Source organism: Scyliorhinus canicula, chromosome 7 (genome assembly GCF_902713615.1).
Source record: "Scyliorhinus canicula chromosome 7, sScyCan1.1, whole genome shotgun sequence".
Taxonomy (NCBI): Eukaryota; Metazoa; Chordata; class Chondrichthyes; order Carcharhiniformes; family Scyliorhinidae; genus Scyliorhinus; species Scyliorhinus canicula.
Window position 1 is genome coordinate 39,172,574 of NC_052152.1, and position 20,171 is coordinate 39,192,744.

Genomic DNA, 20,171 nt, shown 5'->3' on the forward strand with positions numbered 1-20,171 from the left:
TCTGAATGTGACGACTGTATTCAGAATGCTATTCAACTCAGTAAATAATTAGAGACATCTAATGACACTTTATTCAAAAAGAGGTCTAGAAATTTTTGGGTGTTATTGGCAGAGTTGGAAGAGTTACTTGATATTCCACCTAGTGTATGAATTCGCCAATCAGCGCAGCAATGTATATTTCGCTTACCTGTATGAGGTGAAGACTCCACAGTTACATAACCTGGACCATTGGGTAATATATGCTTCTTGACATTGATCCCACTGAAATTATATTATTAATGTTTCAAGTCACTGTATTATATCCAAGGATAGAGTAAATAGCTCATACAGTTTGAGGTTTGAATTTCACATGGGCAGCACAGTGGTTAGCACTGTTGCTTCACAGCGCCGGGTTCGATTCCCAGCTTGGGAGTCTGCACATTCTCCCCATGTCTCCGTGGGATTCCTCCGGGTGCTCCGGTTTCCTACCACAAGTCCCGAAAGACATGCTATTAGGTGAATTGGGCATTCTGAATTCTCCCTCTGTGTACTCAAACAGGCTCGGAGTGTGGCGACTAGGAGATTTCCACAGTAACTTCATTGCAATGTTAATTTAAGCCTACTTGTGAAAATTAAAATTATTATTATTATTATTCTTGTTCCATTCCTCAAGATTCAGATGCTAAAGCTTTGGTTTATAGTTATTTTAGTGGAATGGTTTTATACATCACTCAAATTCTTGGATGATCAGCTAAAACAGTGAAGCTCATCAAAGTAGAATTCCAACCTTCCACTAGTTGTGTGCATTTGCAGGGCATGACCCATGAATGAGATGAATCCTTAAACTAAACTAACTTTAGGGCCATTACTATACCCTAAACTTAGCCTGCACCAGGGAATCCTGCCAAATGCAAGATGAAGATCTGACATTGTAGGACACATTGCATTGATGTTAAAATTAATTATAACCTCAGTGCTGACAGTAAGATTGGATTTTGTTTTCTTCAAAAATTGTGGGCCGGATTCTCCATTCCTGAGACTAAATGTTGATGCCAGGTCAGGATTAGTGACAACAAAACTGCGCCACATCTGGACCAAACCACCGACCATTAAGGTGCTAGCACCGGCGTCACGTGCAACATGATTGATTCCAATAAAACATGGTGTTGGATTCGCCGAGGTCAGACTTTCAGCCGAGAGACTGAAAAGCTGCAGTCACAAATGAACACTCTACTCCCCACATGCACCATCCACACACACCATTCCAACCTACAAGATGAATCTGGTTGCTCTGGAGCGCACCCATTCCGTTGGTGGGTCAGCTGGGGCCAGAGGGTACCTGGTTGTAGGAGGGGGAGGTGGCCTGGGGAGGACACCCATACGACCCATGTCACTAAGCTCACCGTAAGCAGTCAGCGGTGTGCGCAACCGCGTGGCTGCCTTGCAGACTGTAGCAATGCTGTTCCATTCCCATCCACCCTGATCCCACAGCCCACCTCCTGGCCACCCCCTGCTACAGAAGCCCCCCACCCCGGCCAGCAGCATAACTGTCAGTACACTACGGTGATGTGATGTTGGACACTTTCCATACTCATCTTCATCTCTCATCAAACACGTCGCCTGTTTCACGATTTTTAAAAGCACGTGTGAACCTTGCCATCGGGAATTACCCCCAGTGGAGGCAAAGCGTTTGCGGAGGCCCGGAAAATAGGGGGTCAGGCCCACTAATCATATGCCAACAGCATTTACTGTACGTGCAGAGTGAAACACATTGACACTACTGTCGAGGCATTGGATAATAGCGATTTGCCATGAACCTGGCACCCGCCATGTTTTTGGTGTCGAAACCGATTTTCTTCCCAATCGTGTTTTGCAATTCCGGCATCGGCCGATGGAGAGTCCCGCCCTGCACTTTTCCCTCATTGGTCTGAAGCAGGTTGTGCTTATTTCATGATTCCATTGCTATAGGTGTCATAGGAGCACTCCTGCCTCTGAGTCAAGAATTTGTCTGCATTACTTGCGCAGAGGCTGTTCCTTTTATGATGAGACATTGAACCAAGGCCCCTCCACTCCTCTCAACAGTGAAACTAAATGGGAGAATAGGGCGTCTCTCTCTCTCTGTGCTTGACATTTATTCCTCAATGACCTTCAATAAATCAGATTATCTGGTCATTGAGTTTAGTGTTGTTTGTGGAACCTCATTGTGCTCACGTTTATCTTAGAATCCCTAGTGTGCAGAAGGAGGCCCTTTGGCCCATCCAGTCTACACTGATCCTCCCAAAGCCCACTCCCCCACCTAACCCTGTAACTCCATAACCTCACCTAACCTTTTGGACACCAAGGATCAATTTAGCATGGCTAATCCACCTAACCTGCACATCTTTGGACTGTGGGAGGAAACCCACGCAGACACAGGGAGAACGTACGGACTCCACACAGACAGTGACCCTCGGCTGGAGTTGAACCCGGGTCCCTGGCACTGTGAAGCAGCAGTGCTAACCAGTAGGCATCTCATTTCCCTTCATTGCAACAATAGCTTCAACAGTAAAATTTCAAAAATATTTAATTATTTGTATTCAAGATGTCCTGAGGATTTGGAAAGTGTTATATCAGAGCAAGTTTTTTCCCCTAATGATAATGATACTGAACGAGAAAGATTTGAGTTCAAGTTAACTGCAAGTTGCAAAATTGTGTTCCAAAAATCTGTTAATTTTTGACCAGAAAAATAATTGAGAGCTGCTGGTTGTTACTCAGTCAAACTCAACTTTGTCAACTAATGATTTTGTAAGGAAGGACATATGTCACTGCTGTCAACACATGACACGTGAATTTTATTTTAAAAATTTAATGTCTGGAACTTTCTCCGTGGCAAGGAGTGCATTCAACTGGAAATCCCATTGACCAATAGCTGGGCCAGTAGATCCCACTGTTGGTCAATGGTGGACCACCACTGCTGGTGTGAAACACACCGTGGTTTGTGTGGAAAATCCCACCACATGTCTTCAGAAGTGCCTGGAAGCTAATGAACTATAGAATCGATTGCTAGGTGAATGCTCACCACGGTCCCATGGAATCAAGAATGAGTAATAAACATGTCCATGCCAATACTATCCTCATTCAGAGTGCAAAGAGAAATGAGCTGTGAGGCTAAAGTCAAGAATGGCAATGAGAACTGGGCCAAGATGTTAGAGGAGAGAGTTGAGGAGAGAGGTGGTTAGAGGGGGGAGTTGAGGACAGAGGTGGTTAGAGGGGAAAGTTGAGGAGGGAGGTGGTTAGAGGGGAGAATTGAGGAGGGCGATTGTTAGAGGTGAGAGTTGAGGAGGGAGGTGGTTAGAGGTGAGAGTTGAGGAGGGAGATCGAGGGGAGAGTTGAGAAGGGGGATAGCTAGAGGAGAAAGTTTAGGAGGGAGTGGCAGACAAAGTTTCTGATTACTTTCACCCATTCTATCGGTGCAGTGATCTAAGATGACTTGTAGTTAGACGTTTCTTTCTTCACTTGCACAAAATACTGTCATGTCCCTTAGATTAATGAAAGCTCCAATCGAATGGTCAAAAATGGTTTAAATACACTAATTTTAAGAATACCAATGTCAAAATGTTTGAATTGACATTTGAGTGTCTGGTTCTGTAATGTGCACAAAATTCACAATCGTCAGGCAGAAATGATGATGCGAACTTTTTAAAAAGATAATTGAATGACATACCTTTGAAAATAATGTATTTCTTCACCTATTAAGAGGTTATGCTCAGAACCCCCCACCATATGGTTGATACGGGCAGAGCAGGGAAGCTCCTTTGGTTTGTAACAGAACCAGGGCTCCCCGGTTCTGGGATCAGTAAAGTTACAGAGTGGTTTAGTTTGTCGCAAACAGAGATTACACACAGTGGTCTCTGAAGTACCCCGATATTTGAAGGTACTTTGAAAATACACCCTCTCTGGCCGTTCCTTGCGAAGTCTTTCAAGTGCTTGGATTCCTTCACTGGGATGAACCAGGGAAACAGACACTTCAACTTTCCCCGGCCAAGATAAATTAAAGTTTAGATAGTAAAATCCATTTTGGTTATCTATAACTGTTCCGGCTGAACCAGCTTTTAAAGCTGGAGTGTGGATCCGGCCTTGGAGATAGTCACCCCCATATTGCTTTGGGTGTCCTTCAAAATCTTTCATTTGCAGCATCACTTGTAACTGATCCCCAACGTAGAAAGTCTTTGTAGAATTTAAAATGACAAAGCGAACATGTGCTGGGTCGCTGCTTTTCACAAAAGGTACAGAAGCGTTGGGTGGTTTTGGCCATTTGATCATTTTCATAATGGACGTCCCTTCTGACCTTTCTTCAGGGGTGAAGCTGTGATTCTGGTAGCCACATTGCAACAGTGTGTGTGTCCATTGAATCCTCTCTGGCTCCATTTGTTGTTTTTTTGTGGAATTAAACTTCGGAACGGGGTAGAAAATCCTCCATTTTCTTTCCATTCCATAGATTGAATAGTTATGATACTGTAAAAAGGAACAAGGTTTTAATGAAGTTCATTTTTTAATTCCCAATTTCTATTGGCTACTTTTCTATCCACCATCTACTTCCGTCAAGAAATAAGCATGAAAGCCGCTTTCAAATAAAGATTTACCTCACAGTTAAAGATTATTCCACTCAACGATTATTGGATGTAGAATTAAATACAACAGTCTATATTTGATGCATTATATTCTCACTGAACAAAGAAATCAAAGGCAGTGACATCTGATTTGCTCTTATATCATGGTGTTGTGGCAACTCCCTATCAGTAGCAGGAGCTCGAAAGATCAACTCCATGCTGTCCATCTTAATGGTCTTCCTTGGTGTTTTATGGAGCATGTTGATCACTTGTCCTCCCCTCTTAGATTTTATTTTTTATATGTACAATTCTTCAGGTTGGAAAACTTAGCCATTATGGCCAATTTACCCAATTAACTAGCAATTAAATTAAATGCAAGGAGCACAGGAGCTTGCAAGGGTTGATTAGAGTAGCTTGTTTGAGGGCAAAGGGACCTCCGGCAAGTGGGAGGCCTTTCAAAGTGAAATAGCTAGAATTCAGCGTCTGTATGTTCCTGTTAGGGTGAAGGACAAGGCTGGCAGGAGTTGGGAATCCTGGATGACAAAACATATTGAGGTTTTGGCCAGGAAAAAGAAGGAGGCATGGATCAGGTACAAGCAGCTGGAATCAAGGGATTCCCTGGAGATGGACAGGGGATACAGGAGAATACTTAAGAAGGAAATTAAGACAAAAAGGGGGCATGAGGTAGCTTTGGCTGAGAGGACTAAAGTGAATCCAAAGGGATTCTTTAGGTATATTAAAGGGAAAAGAATAACTAGAGAGAGAATAAGACCCCTCAAGAACCAAATGGACACATTTGTGTGGAACTGCAGGAGATGGGCAAGGTTCTCAATGAATATTTTTCCTCTGTCTTTACAGTGGAGAAAGACATGAAGACTTGGGAACCTGGAAAGATTAGTGGCGATATATTGGGGACAGTTCTCATTACAGTAGGGGAGGTGATGGACGTATTAAAATGTTTGAAGGTGGATGAATCCCCTGGCTCTGACCAGGTATATCCAAGAACACTGCCTGAGGCTAGAGAAGAATTTGCGGGAGCCCTGGCTGAGATATTTTCATCATCATTAGCCACGGGTGAGGTACCAGAAGACTGGAGAGTAGCAAATGTTCTGCCCTTACTTAAGAAGGGCTGTAAAGAAAAACCTAGGAATTATACACCGGTAAGTCTAACATCTGTCGTGGGTAAGTTACTGGAGAGGATTCTGAGGGATAAGATATTGAGGCATTTGGAAAGACAGGGTTTGATTAGGAGTAGTCAGCATGGCTTTGTGCATGGAAGACCATGCCTTACAAATTTGTTAGAGTTCTTTGACGAAGTGACCAGGTTGATGAGGGCACGGCGGTAGACATAATCTATATGGATTTCAGTAAGGCCTTTGATAAAGTTCCACATGGTAGGTTGCTCTGGAAGGTTAGATCACATGAAATCCAGGGAGAGCTGGCAAATTGGATATACAATTAGCTTGCTGGTAGGAAGCAGAGGATATTGCTTGTCGGACTGGAGGCCTGTGACTAATGGTGCGCCTCAGGTGTCAGTGCTGTTTTTTTATTGATACCAATGATTTGGATGAAAATGTAATAAGCCTGATCAGTAAGTTTGCAGATGACACTAAACTAGGTGGTATTGTAGCCAGTGAGGAAGGTTATCAAAAATTGCAGCAGGATCTTGATCAGCTGGGCCAAGAAATGGCAAATGGATAAGTGTGATGAGTTGCATTTTGGAAAGTCAAATCAAGGTAGGACTTTCATTGTGAATGGTAGGACCTTGGGGAGTATTGTGGAACAGAGGGACCTTGGAGTTCAGTGAACTGTTCTCCAAAGGTAGAGTCACAGATAGATAGGGCAGTAAAGAAGGCTTTTGGCATGCTGGCCCATTCATCAGTCAGGGCATTGAATATAGAAGTTGGGAAGTTATGTTGGAGTTATACAGGACGTTGGTGAGGCCACACCTGGAGTATTATGTTCAGTTTTCGTTGCCTTGCTTTAGGAAAGATGTTATTGAACTGGAGAAAGTGCAGAAGGGATTTACAAGGATGTTGGCAGGATTCAAGGGACTGAGTTATAAGGAGAGATTAGAAAGGCTCGGAATGTTTTCTTTGGAGCTGAGGAGACTAAGGGGTGATCTTATAGAGGTGTATAAGATCATGAGAGGCATGGATAGGGTGAATGCATTCAGTCTTTTTCCCAGGGCTAGGGAATCGAGAACTAGAGGGCATAGGTTTAAGTTAAGAAGGGAAAGAGTTAATGGGAACATGAGGAGCAACTTTTTTACACAGAGGATGGTACGTATGTGGAATGAGCTGCCGGAGGAAGTGGTTGAGGAGGGACATTAACAACATTTAAAAGGCATTTGGACAGATACATAGATAGGAAATATCTGGAGGGATATGGGCCAAATGCATGCAAGTGGGGTTAACTTAGATAGGCTTTTTGATTGGCATAGACCAGTTTGGGATGAAGGGCCTGTCTTTGTGCTGTAGATTCTATGGTTCTATGAGTCAGGAGAAACTCCTCCGAGTAGAAAGATCTTTACTCTGGGAGACACCACCCCCAGATGCGGGCCAAGGTGGACTCCTTAAACAACTTTGTCCCAGTTGTTTTGTTAATGTGTCCTCTTGCCCTCACCTCTCTTACCCCATCACCTCTACCCATTCTTCATGGCACCTCTCTAAGCCCATACCAACTTAACACCAACTCATGCCACTCACACACTACCGTTGGCCCTTACATCCTTCAGCCCATTCACCTGGAACTGCTATGGGCCATGTTGTAGTTAAGTAAAATAAATGTTTAAATATCAATTATGGAGTTCAATATACTTAAAAAACCTCACATTTGGTAAATCAATAAAATATTTAAAATCTCCTAAAGTCTTTAATCTAATGTAAAATCAGCAAAATTCTATTCATAACGTCACATCAAAAACAGTTGATCCTTTAATTGTAGTAATATCATGGTTGTGCTCTAACTCACCGACTGACCACTAGAAGATAAGTGAATGTTAGAGTCAGGTTTCTCCTCAAACTGGCTGGAGGAAGCTGAAGGGAGAGGTTGCTTGTGCTTGTTCTTACTGTTATTCATCTATTGTTTTGTATGTAGTTTAACCAGAGTTAACATTAATAAATCGCTTATAGCTTTAGCTCCAAGAGTTCTTGTAATATAAATCAGGCCAGCTGACAACAACATTACCAGGTAGCAGGGCTGGATGGTATTAAACATAGAGGAAAAAAACAAGTCCGCCATGAGTTCCCACAGAGATTTGAAGATTTTGCAGACTCCAAGAAGGGAGTCCTTGAAGCCACCAATGAGTCTCAGATTTCATGGTAATGTGGACAGCAACTAGCGTGTGTTCAAACAACAATTTAATCTGTTTCTTACTGCAGTTAATTTGGAAGATCAATCAGATTCGCGTAAGGTAGCGATGCTCCTAACAGTGGTAGGGCCCGAAGCAATTGCTGTGTTTAATACATTTAAATTTGCAAACAATGAAGATACTAAAAATTTTAACTAAGTAATTTTAAGATTTGATGCACATTACAGCCCCTGAAAGAATTAAATTCATGAACGCTATGTGGTTAGTTCATGTTTACAGAAAACAGGAGAGTCCATAAAACATTTCATCGCCGATTTGAAGTTAAAAGCTAAAACCTGTAATTTTTCTGCAGTGGAACCTTCCAGATTGTGTTTGGTGTGAATGAAAACAAGCTGAAGGAACGGTTGCTGAGGAAATCGGATGCTGTCTTTGGAACAAACAGTTAACATTTGTTAGACTCACAAGCTAGCAGCACAGCATTCTAAAATGTTTCTGAGTAATGGCGGTGTCTTCTTGGAGGAAAACATTCTGGTTGCCGCCCTTTTTGTAAAAAGCGGGAAACATCTAAAAAGAAGGTGGGAAAGTTCCTGAAGCTCCTCGCACACCAAAACAAGTTAAAGATCAGGAAAAAATATTTATGTGTGAAATATGTGGTCAAAGGCACAAATTGAAAAATGAAATGAAAATCGCTTATTGCCACAAGTAGGCTTCAAATGAAGTCACTGTGAAAAACCCCTAGTCACCACATTCCGGCGCCTGTATGGGAATAAGGCAGTGTCCAGCATTTGGCAAGTCTTGTTCCAGTTGCAAAGGGAAAAAAATCACTTTGCTCAGAATTGTTACTCTAATCTCAACCTCAAATTAGTCAGCACAGTGGAAGACACGGTCTCCAGTGATGAAACATCATTGTTTGTTGGAGTAATAACAGAGAAGAATAGTTTTTTGGAGACATCAAAAAATTCTCCAGCACTTAAAATAATGCAACCTGGTACTCCATTTAACATAAATGCAGTTGATGAGTTAGCTGCTACGACTTGAAGTGAATGGTACATTGGTCGAATTGAAGTTAGACACTGGTGCCAAAGCCAATTTAATCAGTATGACTGATTTAAAAAATCTAAAAATTCAGCTGATTAGAAAAAATCACAAAATATCTCTTGCGAGATTATAATGGTTCAAACATTAAATGTTATGTAAGAGAAAATGCTGGAAAATCTCAGCAGGTCTGGCAGTATCTGTAAGGAGAGAAAAGAGCTAAAGTTTCGAGTCCAATGACTCTTTGTCAAAGCTTTGACAAAGAGTCATTGGACTCAAAACTTTAGCTCTAATCACTCCCTACAGATGCTGCCAGACCTGCTGAGATTTTCCAGCATTTTCTCTTTCATTTCAAATTCCAGCGTCCGCAGTAATTTGCTTTTATTAAATGAGTGCGGTGGTGAAGAACACAGTTTATTCTGTCCCATTCTGATTTGTATCCAAGGGCTTGGATTCATTATTAGGTGATCAGTCCTGTGAAGAATTAGGTCAAGTGCAGTTGGTATATCGCATCCACAATGGATTGGATCAACACTCCAATGATTCTGAGAACATTAACAGCAAAGTGTTCACAGGTTTTGGTATACTACCATTCACCTACAAGATACAATCAAAGAGGACTCAAAACCTGTACTACAGGCGCCAAGAAGAGTACCTGCACCTCTTTGGGATCGCCTCAAAAACAAGCTAGACAGAATAACAAGATTGAAAGTAATCAGAAAGATAGAAGAACCTACCAATTGGGTAAACTCCACGGTTTGTGTAAAGAAACATAATAGGTGATATTTGCATATGCATGGAGCCTAAAGATCTTAACGAGAATAGCAATGCAAAACATTACCAAATACTAAGTCGTGAGGAAATCACATCTGGGATGGCTAGTGCACTACTCTTTACGAAACTTGACGCAACTCAGGGTTTCTGATAGATGAAGCTAGAGGAACAAAATCCAAAATACTGTACTTCTTATACGCCATTTGGCCGGTACTGTTTTCTGAGAATACCGTTTGGCATAATGTCGACTTCAGATATTTTTCATCGTGGCATAAAGCGCATAATCAAAAGCATCGAAGGTGTACGTGTGTACATGGATGATATCATCATTTGGAGTCAACCATAGAAGAGCACAATACGAGGTTGCTTCAAGTTCTAACAAGCATCAGGAGAAATGGGCTGAAGCTCAACAAGCAAAAGAGCCAATTTGGTGTAACTGAGGTCACATTCTGAGGTGACAAGCTCTCATCGCATAGCATTGAACCTGACAAGGACAAAAATCCAAGCAATTCTCAACAGGCCAAAACCACACGATAAGAAAGCTTTCTTAAGAGTGATGGGTATGATCAATTTTATAGGGAAATTCATTCCAAACCTCTCAGTAAAAACAACACATCTACGTGACCTCCTGCACAAGACAACGGATTTCACTTGGACTGAGCAACATCAGCCAGAGTGGAAGAAGCTCAAGACTTCATTAACCACCACACCAGTTCTCACATTCTTTGACCCATCTAAACAGATTAAAGTGTCAACAGATGCGTCCAAAGATGTTCTGGGAGCAGTTCTTCTGCAATTCGAAAATGACGATCGGAAACCAGTTGCGAATGCATCACAATCCATGACGACAACAGAGCAGAGGTAAGTTCAAATAAAAAAATAATGCCTGGGTTTAGTTGTAGGCTTGGAGAAATTCTACGGCTACATCTATGGGCTTCCAACATTCACAGTTGAGACAGATCATTGTCCTTTAGTTAATATCAAAAGAAATCTCAACCGGGTGTCTCTGCACATTCAGAGGTTGATGATGAAGTTACAATGCTATGACTTCAATCCCAGCTACACATCAGGTAAATATTTGTTCTTAGCAGATGCATTATCAAGAGCACCGATGCAAAGTAGTGGTGAGATTGCTGAGAATGTGGATCTGCATGTCCATCTTATTTCCATACTTCTACCAGAATCTAAACTCGTGCGATCTAAGAAGAGACCAGGAAGGATCAAACTCTTCAAGAGGTGATGAGGAACATCAATTCACACTGGCCCAGAGGTCGATGTATGGAGTTCTACAATACAAGATCTGAACTCAGTATCATTAATGGAGTGGTACTTTGTTTGAACACTATAGTCATATCTCAATCTCTTTGCAAGGATGTACTACAGAGGATACACAAAGGACATCTAGGGATTGAAAAATGTAAACGGAGAGCTCGTGAATCTGTTTACTGGGAAGGTATAAGTCAGGATATTGACAGGATGGTCAGTTGTTGTGACACATGCCAGATGCATCGTTGCAAGTAAACAAGAGAACCTATACAAATATCTGATTTACCTACAGCACCATGACAGAAAGTTGCTCTTGATCTCTTTCACTTCCGAGAGATTTTTTCATGATCATAGGCTATTTTTCAAACTATCCCAAAATGGCTCCAATGTCAAGTATAACAGCAAGCAGTGTAACACTGTATACCAAGTCAATTTCTGCTAGACATGGAATTTCACAAGCCGCCGTGAGTGATAATGGTCCTTGTTTTAGCTGTAAAGAGTTGCAACATTTCGCAGTCACATATGATTTCAATCACGTCACATCAAGTCTCTTGTACCCTCAAGCCAATGGAAAAGCAGAAAAGATGTACATACAGCCAATCTGATCCATATCTCGCACTATTGTGTTACAAAGCGTCACTCTTGTCACATGGTCGATCGCCAGCAGAGATGCTCATGAATAGAAGGTTGCATACCACACTTCCATATTTGGCAAAGAAGGAGGAGAATGCAGTGGTACTACAGGAAATCCAAAACATTAAAGCAGAACAAAAGCAGTTATATGATAGAGTGTCTAGAACTTTACCACCTCTGAGTAGGGATGACATTGTGAGAATAGAAGATTCAGGAAATTGGTCATAAAAAGCCATTGTACTTGAAGAAGTAGCACCTCGTTCCTACAATGTACTGACAGAGGATGGGTTGGTTGAAAACCAGAGAAGACTTTCACAACAACGTGATGGATGACAAACCTACATCAGAGTCAACGCAAGCTGCAGAGGCAGATAGTTCAGCAGTTCCTGAGCATGAGAATTTACGGGATGCGGACGTGGACATCGCTGATTGGCCAGCATTTATTGCCCATTCCTAGTTGCCCTCCATTAGGTTGTGGTGAGTTGCCTTCTTGAACCGCTGCAGTCCTTGAGGTGTAGGTCCACTCACTGTGCTGTTAGGGAGGGAGTTCCAGGATTCTGCCCCAGCTACAGTGAAGGAACACAATATATTTCCAAGTCAGGGTGGTGAGTGACTTGGAGGGGAACCTACAAGTCGTGGAGTTCCCAGGTCCCTGCTGCTCTTGTCCTTCTAGATGGTAGTGGTCGTGGGTTTGGAAGGTGTTGTCTACGGAACCTGGGTGAGTTACTGCAGTGCATCTTTTAGATGGTACACAAGGCTGCCACTGTTCATTGGTTGTGGAGGATTTGAATGTTTGTGGAAGGAAGAGCAATCAATCGGGCTGCTTTGTCCTGGAGGGTCTCAAGCTTCCTGAGTATTGTTGGAGCTGTACTCATCTATGCAAGTGGAAAGTATTCCATTCCACTCCTAACTTGTGCCTTATACATGGTGGACAAGCTTTGGGGGTCAGGAAGTGAGATACTCGCCATAGGATTCCTAGCCTTTGACCTGCCCTGGTAGTCACAGTATTAATGTGGCTAGTCCAGTTCAGTTTTTGATCAATGGTAATCCCCAGGATGTTGATTGTGGGAGATTCAGCGATGGTAATGTCATTGAATGTCATGCGGTGGTGGTTTGATCCTCTCTTTGTAGGAGATGGTCATTGCCTGGCACTTGAATGGCGGGAATGTAACTTTCCATTTGTCTGCCCAAGCCTGGATATTGTCCAGGTCTTGCTGCATTTGGACATTGACTGCTTAATTATCTGAGGAGTCGCGAATGGTGCTGAAATTGTGCAGTCATCTGCAACCATCCACACTTCTGACCTTATGATGGAAGGGAGGTTATTGATGAAACAGCTTGAGATGGTTGTGCCAAGGACACTATGCTGAGGAACTCCTGTAGATTGTCCTGGAGCTGAGATAACTGACCTCCAACCACTACAACCATTTTCCTTTGTGCCGGGTATGACTCCAACCAGCGGAAGGTTTTCCCCCTGATTTCCGTTGACTCCAGTTTAGCTAGGGCTCTTTGATGCCAGGCTCAGTCAAATGCTACCCCGATGACAAGGGCAGTCACTCTCACCTCACCTCTAGCATGCAGCTCTTTTGTCCATGTTTGAACCAAGGCTGCAATGAGGTCAGGAGCTGAGTGACCTCGGCGGAACCCAAACTGAGCATCCGTGAGCAGGTTATTGCTGAGTAAGTGCCGCATGATAGCACTGTTCATGTCTCCTTCCATCACTTTGCTGATGGTGGTGAGTAGACTGATCTGATGGTAATTAGCTGGGTTACATTTGTCCTGTTTCCTGTGTACAAGATACGCCTGGGCAATTTTCCACATTGCCACATAAATGCCAGTGCTGTACTGGAACAGCTTGGCTAGGTGTGCGGCAAGTTCTTGAGCATATCACGTGGAATGAATCATATTGGCTGAAGACTGACATCTGTGACACTGGAGATCTCCAGAGGAGACCGAGATGGATCATCTACTCGGCACTTCTGGCTGAAGATTGTTGCAAATGCCTCAGCCTTGTCTTTTGCACAAATGTGCTGGGCTCCTCCAGTGAGTTGTTTAGTTGTCCACCACCATTTATGGCTGGGTGTGGCAGGACTGCAGAGCTTAGATCTGATGCGTTTGTTGTGGAATATTGTCCATAAGGTATTATTCTGTGAGTATGACTATGTCAGGCTGTTGCTTAACTAGTCTGTGAGACAGCTCTCCCAACGTTGACACAAGCCCTCGGATGTTAGTGAGGAAGATTTTGCAGGGTTGACAGGACTGGGTTTGCCGTTGTTGTTTCCGGTGCCTGCTTCGATGCCGTGTATCCGTCCACTTTCATTCCTTTTTTGTGTTTCTGTAATGATTGAATATAACTAAGTGGCTTGCTGGGCCATTTCAGAGGGAATTTAAGAGTCAACCACATTGCTGTCTGGAGTTACATGTGGGCCAGACCAGGTAAGGATGGCAAATTTCCTTTCCTATAGGACATTAGTGAACAGATGTGTTTTTACGACAATTGATAATGGTTTCATGTTCATCATTAGACTTTTATTTCCAGATATTTTATTGAGTTTAAATTTGACCACCTGCTGTGGTGGGATTTGAACCCGGGTCCCCAGATCATTATCCTGGGTTTCTGGATTACGAGTCCAATGACAATACCACTACGCCACCTCCATATATATATATATATACACACACACACATATATTTTTTTAACCAGTTTTAAAAATGAAAAAAAATTGGTGCTGTTAGACTCATAGGCTCATCGTGTCACATGTAAATATACTGATGATAATGTATCAATTTATTCCTTCAAAGGAAAGGGGATGTAGTGATATCATGGTTGTGTTGTTATCACCGACTGATCACTGGAAGTCTCATGAGTATATACGTGAATTTTAGAGTCAGGTGACTCCTCAGACTGGCTGGAGGAAGCTGAAGAGAGGTTGCTTGTGCTTTATCTTACTGTTATTACTCTGTTGCTTTGTATATGATTTACCCACAGTTAATGGTCATAAATTGTTTATAGCTTTAGCTACAATTGTTCTTGCAGTATGAATCAGGGCATCTGACAAGAACATTACATTAATAACCTCTTTGAGGTGTAAATCAAACTGTGAACTTAAGAACCCATGCTTATGTAATTATATTGATAACCCTTATGGAAACAGAAATAAACAGCTATTGTAACTGCTAGAGCAGCGACTTTTCAACTCTCACTGATACAGGCAGCCTGTTTTGTAATTCTTGAAGGGCTGGGATTTAAAAAACCTTGCATCATGATAGTTTTACAAATATTTATGTCTACCTTAAATATAGATGACTCCCACACTATGTCAGCACGGTAGCACGGTGAATAGCATTGTGGCTTCACAGCGCCAAGCTCCCAGGTTCGATACCCTGCTGGGTCACTGTCTGTGCGGAGTCTGCATGTTCTCCCCGTGTCTACGTGGGTTTCCTCTGGGTGCTCCGGTTTCCTCCCACAGTCCAAAGACGTGCAAGTTAGGTAGTTTGGCCATCCTAAATTGCCCTTAGTGTCCAAAAAAGGTTAGGAGGGGTTATTGGGTTATGGGGATAGGGTGGAATTGAGGGCTTAAGTGGGTCGGTGCAGACCCGATGGGCTGAATGGCCTCCTTCTGCACTGTATGTTCTATGGCTTAAGGCCCTTGCTATCCCAAAAATGGGATGCATTTGAACTCAGCAAATGAGGTCAAATGTCCCTGCTGTAATTGGGTTCCCCTCATCAATGTCCCACTCCCTTTCCACCACTGGCGAAAATGGGATGTATTGGAATGGGATGTATTCCACATCTGAGTCCTGCCCACTATTTTTAAAGGACACTGGGCTCTCCAGGACCCTGTGAAAATCCAGGCCTTCATTTCTTTTTAAGCTTACTGTTGGAGTATCAAACCTGTTGTGTAGGTCAGCACCCATTGTAGAAACCATCAAATTTAATTTTCTATTAAAATAATTTTGGAGAAATGCATCAGGTGTTCACATTTTCAATCCTATTCCAGGCTGCAATTTTGAAGTTTGGGTGTGGGTACAGGCAGAATGGAAACTATGGTGCCAAGTAAATACTGGGACTTCCCTGCTGTGAAATAAATCTGGTGTCATTTCAATGGTATAGAACCATAGATTCCCTACAGTGCAGAAGGAGGTCATTCAGCTCATCAAGTCTGCATCGACTCCCTGAAAGAACACCTTACCTAGGCCCCTGCCCTATCACCACAACCCTGTAACTCTGCCTAACCTACATATCTTTGGACATTAACGGGCAATTTTTTTTTTAACATGGCCAATCCACCTAACCAACACATCTTCAGACTGTGGAAGGAAATACGAGCACCCGGAGGAAGTTCACAGAGACATGCAAACTCCACACAGTCACTGAAGGCCGGAATTGAAGCTGGTTCGTGGCTCTGTGAGGCAGCAGTGCTAACCACTGGTATCAAATGGGCTGCGGGTTCACTATGAGCCGGTTTCCTGCTGCTGGTGAAGAGCAATTTCAATCCCAAGTGCCCTTGTTACATCACCACTGAGCACCTCTTCACAACTCATCAATGTGGGCAGAAATCTCCTAACAGACAGCACTGCTCATATACAACAGCAGGAAGGAAATATGGCCCTCACTTAAAAAGGTAAAACATGGTTCCCCATGTTCCCCATGGCTTGGTGTTAAACACATGGATGAGAATGTTCACCGCCTCCAACTCGAAACTGAGCCTGGATAGGTGGGCAGTTAAATTAGAATGGGTGAAATTCTCTTTTCCTCCTCATCTGGCAGCAACTTGAATCATGCACCCCTGAGTCATCATATTACATCGGAAGGACCCAATGATACTTCAACATGGAAATGGGATTGTTGTGGCAGCCGGCTCGACAGCTGAAATATGGTCAGTTTAAAGCTTGTCACTCTGAGGTCAGGAGAAGATCTTTCTCTGGCCAGCCAGAAGTAAAGTGTACACCTCCCTGGCTGAATTCCAGCACCCCTTTGCAAACTGTTGACTGGCCCAGAATCCTTGTTACCCTCACCCCGAATTTACGTTGGATCCAGTGCAGGACCTCAATGTAGATCAGTTAGCTGGCCATCCACTGGGGCCCCTACTGCCACTTTAGTATCAATTATGTACCAGTCCCTCAACAAGAATTAATGCAGCTTTGTGAGATTACATTAATAGGTCTAGCGGTGGCAAGGTAAAAGCAGTTTGTGAATTGACAGTCATCAGAAATGAGCCGAACTTCACATCCCAGGAACCAGTGGAACTATTAACTGGACTTTTACAACACACAGGGGACTGAAGTGAAACTATTTGCACAAAGACACAGGCACATTGGATTGACTTCATGAACATTTAAACCAGAAATAGCTGGAGAAATCGTATTACTTCTCATATACGTAATATATACAAACAGTGGTGACTAACACAGGGTCATCTGGACTCGAAACCTGAGCTCTTTTCTCTCCCTACAGATGCTGCCAGGCCTGCTGAGATTTCCAGCATTTTCTCTTTGGTCACACAATGGTGGGCTGTGCTTACCCAGATTTAAGTGACTGCCCTGTGGCCAAGCTGTTTACGGGACTTAAAAAAATAACAGCTGTGGCTCCATTGCTGGTTCAGTCCCCACAACCCTCGGAGAGTTTAATCCCAAAACTACCGACTGTTACAGAGTGTAAAACCTGTCCATTAGCTTCCTGATGCTGATAAGCACAAAGTTTTCTAAACGAAAACCTGTGCATGTTGATAACAATTCACCAAACTCCATGATCTGGTATTGAGATCAGATTTCATAATGAGTGGTGTCAATCATTGCACGGGTGTATGTAAAAAGTGTGCATTTAGAGATGGAGGGGTGACTTGCAAGGATAACCACGTGGGGGAGCTGTTCACCCGTACAGATGGGAAGATACTTTCCTGGGCAATCATTAGGGTGAGTGCTGTTCAAAATTGGAGAGAGTAAAAGTCAACATTGAGTGGAAAGGGGGCAATGATATAGGTTGCAGTGCTCAATGTCCCTATGTTCTGGCAACTTGTTGGGTGACAGTGTCAAGATTTGCTCATGGAAGACGGCTACTTGGGTGAGGTACTGGTGGGAGATTGCTGCCCAGGAAACAGGATCACAGCACAGGAGAGGATGGCCGAAAATTAGTGCAAAACGTTGAAGAAAAAATGAAAGGTGGAAAAGAAAATCACAAGGGAAGTAAACCCGAAAGAAAACATGGAGATCCTGCAGACGTTTCTCATTTGGAATGCACGTTTAACACATATTTTCAACCACGGCCACTTCAAGCCTTCTTTGGAACATCAGTTTACTCTGAACAGACAGTTGAATTACTTTACACACCTTTATCCAATGGATGTTCATGATCTGAGCTAACAATGCAATCGCAGCCAACAGAATGAAAAGACACCAGAGTATGGAACAGGGAAGCAATGGCTTTGTGGGTTTTTGATCCATATTTGAAGCTCACAGAGTATCCGAATTATCAGAGTTTGACCAACCCCTTGCTGCTTCTGAAATCTGTAAAAAGAAATCACAACCAAACTAAGCACCAGAGCAATCTGAGGCCATTCTTACCATATAACTCCTGTATTGTTTTATATTTTACTCACATATTAACATGCCAAGCGAGCATGCATTTGTCTATTAATGTCAGGTTGCTATAGCAAAATTCTGAAAGGGATGCATGAGCAGAGGGACGTGGGTGTACATGTACATAGATCATTGAAGATGGCAAGACATGTGGAGAGAGCAGTTAATAAAGCATAAAGTTATCTGGACTTCATGAATAGCGACATAGAATACAAGAGCAACTATGTTAGGCTGACATGCTTACACAAGACAGTAGTTAGCCCTCAGCTGGAATATTGCGTACAGTTCAGGGCGCCACAATATAGGAAGGATGTGAACACATTGGAGAGGGGATGAGAAACTTCAGTTATAAGGATAGATTGGCGAGGTTGAGAGTGTGCTCCTTGAAGAGAAGAAAGCTAAGAGAAGAATTGATAGAGATGTTCAACATCATGAGTGGGCTGGACAGAGTTTACAGAGAAAAACTGTTCCCGCTTGTAGAAGGATTGAGAATAAAATGGCACAGATTTAAAGTGATTTGCAGAAGAAGCAAATGTGATGTGAGGAAAAACCCTTTCACACAGCGAGTGGTTGGGAGCTGGAATGCACTTCCTGGAAGTGTGGTGGAGGCAGGTTCAATTGAGGCAGTCAAGATGGCATTGGATGACTACTTGAATAGAAATAATATACAGGGATATGGAGAAAAAGCAGGAGAATGGCACTAAAACTGAGAGTTTGGTTTAGTGTTGAGTTTGGACAGCTGGTGCAGGCATGATGAGCCAAATGGCCTCCTTCTCCAACATAATAATTCTTTGATTCTGTGATTCTGTAAGCCAGGTCATGATTGGACACTCCAGCCAACAATGGTGGACCATATACCCTGCCCCGGCACATCTGCAACTTCTTGTCAGAATAATCCTCCCACGCGAATCATCAGGCCATGTCACCGTGAAATCAGAACAACCTTTTTTACAGCACCTCATAAGCAATGAACACCTGGTAACCTCCAATTTACCCATCGCTTCGAGATTAGTTGTCCCAAAGCACATTGCAGGAATTGATGCCAGGCTTCGCAGGCAACATCACACTGCATTCAAGGGCTTGTCACAGGCAATTCTCTACCTACCAGAGCAGTGGTGAGGCAGCGTTGGCTTCTCATGGGCTGCAGGGCTAGGCTTGAATTGGGGAAGGGGGGGGACATGTGGTCTCGGGCAGGAGATGGGACTACAGGGTAAAGGCTACCATGGGGAATGTGCACATGTGCCCACAGTCAGGAGAAGTGGTTGCAGGTCTTGGCCTGTACGAGGAGCTTACAAGTGGCGAAGTTTGCACCCAGACACATGATTGGGGGGAGGGTGCGGGGAGGGCGCGTGGGGTGGAGGGGTATATGTTGAATAGTGTAAGTGGCCTCCAGATGGGGAGTGGTGAGGTCCACATCGGCCATTGCGGCATCCACTTTCAAATGTTCAGCTAACAAATGGGTATGCACCAGAAGCACAGAGGGACCAAGGAATATAGGAGGTGGATAGAAAGGTCTGTTAGGAAGGGAAACCTGAACATTCAGCACCTCTGGAATGATGGAAGTGGTTTCCATACTCACACAGAGAAGGTCCTACCTGGTTTAGCAGTGAGGGATCAGCACCACCATCGTCCAACCTGCAGTAATGACACAGTATAACATTAAAATTAGGGAAGCTCAGCTGCTGAGTGAGAGTGAAGCCATGATGCCCAATCATACAATACTAATCTCGCAAAGTGGCACTCAACACTCTTTGTTTTAACCCCTTGCCCACAGTGTGGAATTTCCCCAGAGTCATAACAACTCACACTAAAGACATTGATAGATGTACAGATAGTGCGGGAAAGTGGCATTGAGATAGATGGTCAGCCATGATTAAATTGAATGGTGGAGCGGGCTTAATGGGATCAATGGCTTACTCCTGCTCTTATATTCCTATATTTTCTAAATTTCTAATGCACAATGAGGCTTGGATGAGAGTTCAGATGCCCATTGCACTGTTTAA

General features: G+C 43.2%; 1 protein-coding gene across 1 annotated transcript in view; it reads right to left on the minus strand.

The window, feature by feature from the left end:
* Positions 1 to 20,171, minus strand: part of LOC119968599 (NXPE family member 3-like) — a 37,629-nt gene that overhangs the window by 8,983 nt on the left and 8,475 nt on the right. The window contains exons 3-6 of the mRNA XM_038801224.1: positions 19,764 to 19,803; positions 17,920 to 18,096; positions 3,683 to 4,473; positions 188 to 261 (exon numbers count right to left, since the gene is read on the minus strand). Of these exons, the coding sequence (XP_038657152.1) occupies positions 188 to 261; positions 3,683 to 4,473; positions 17,920 to 18,033 (979 nt within the window). The 5' untranslated portion in view covers positions 18,034 to 18,096; positions 19,764 to 19,803. The remainder of the gene's footprint in view (positions 1 to 187; positions 262 to 3,682; positions 4,474 to 17,919; positions 18,097 to 19,763; positions 19,804 to 20,171) is intronic.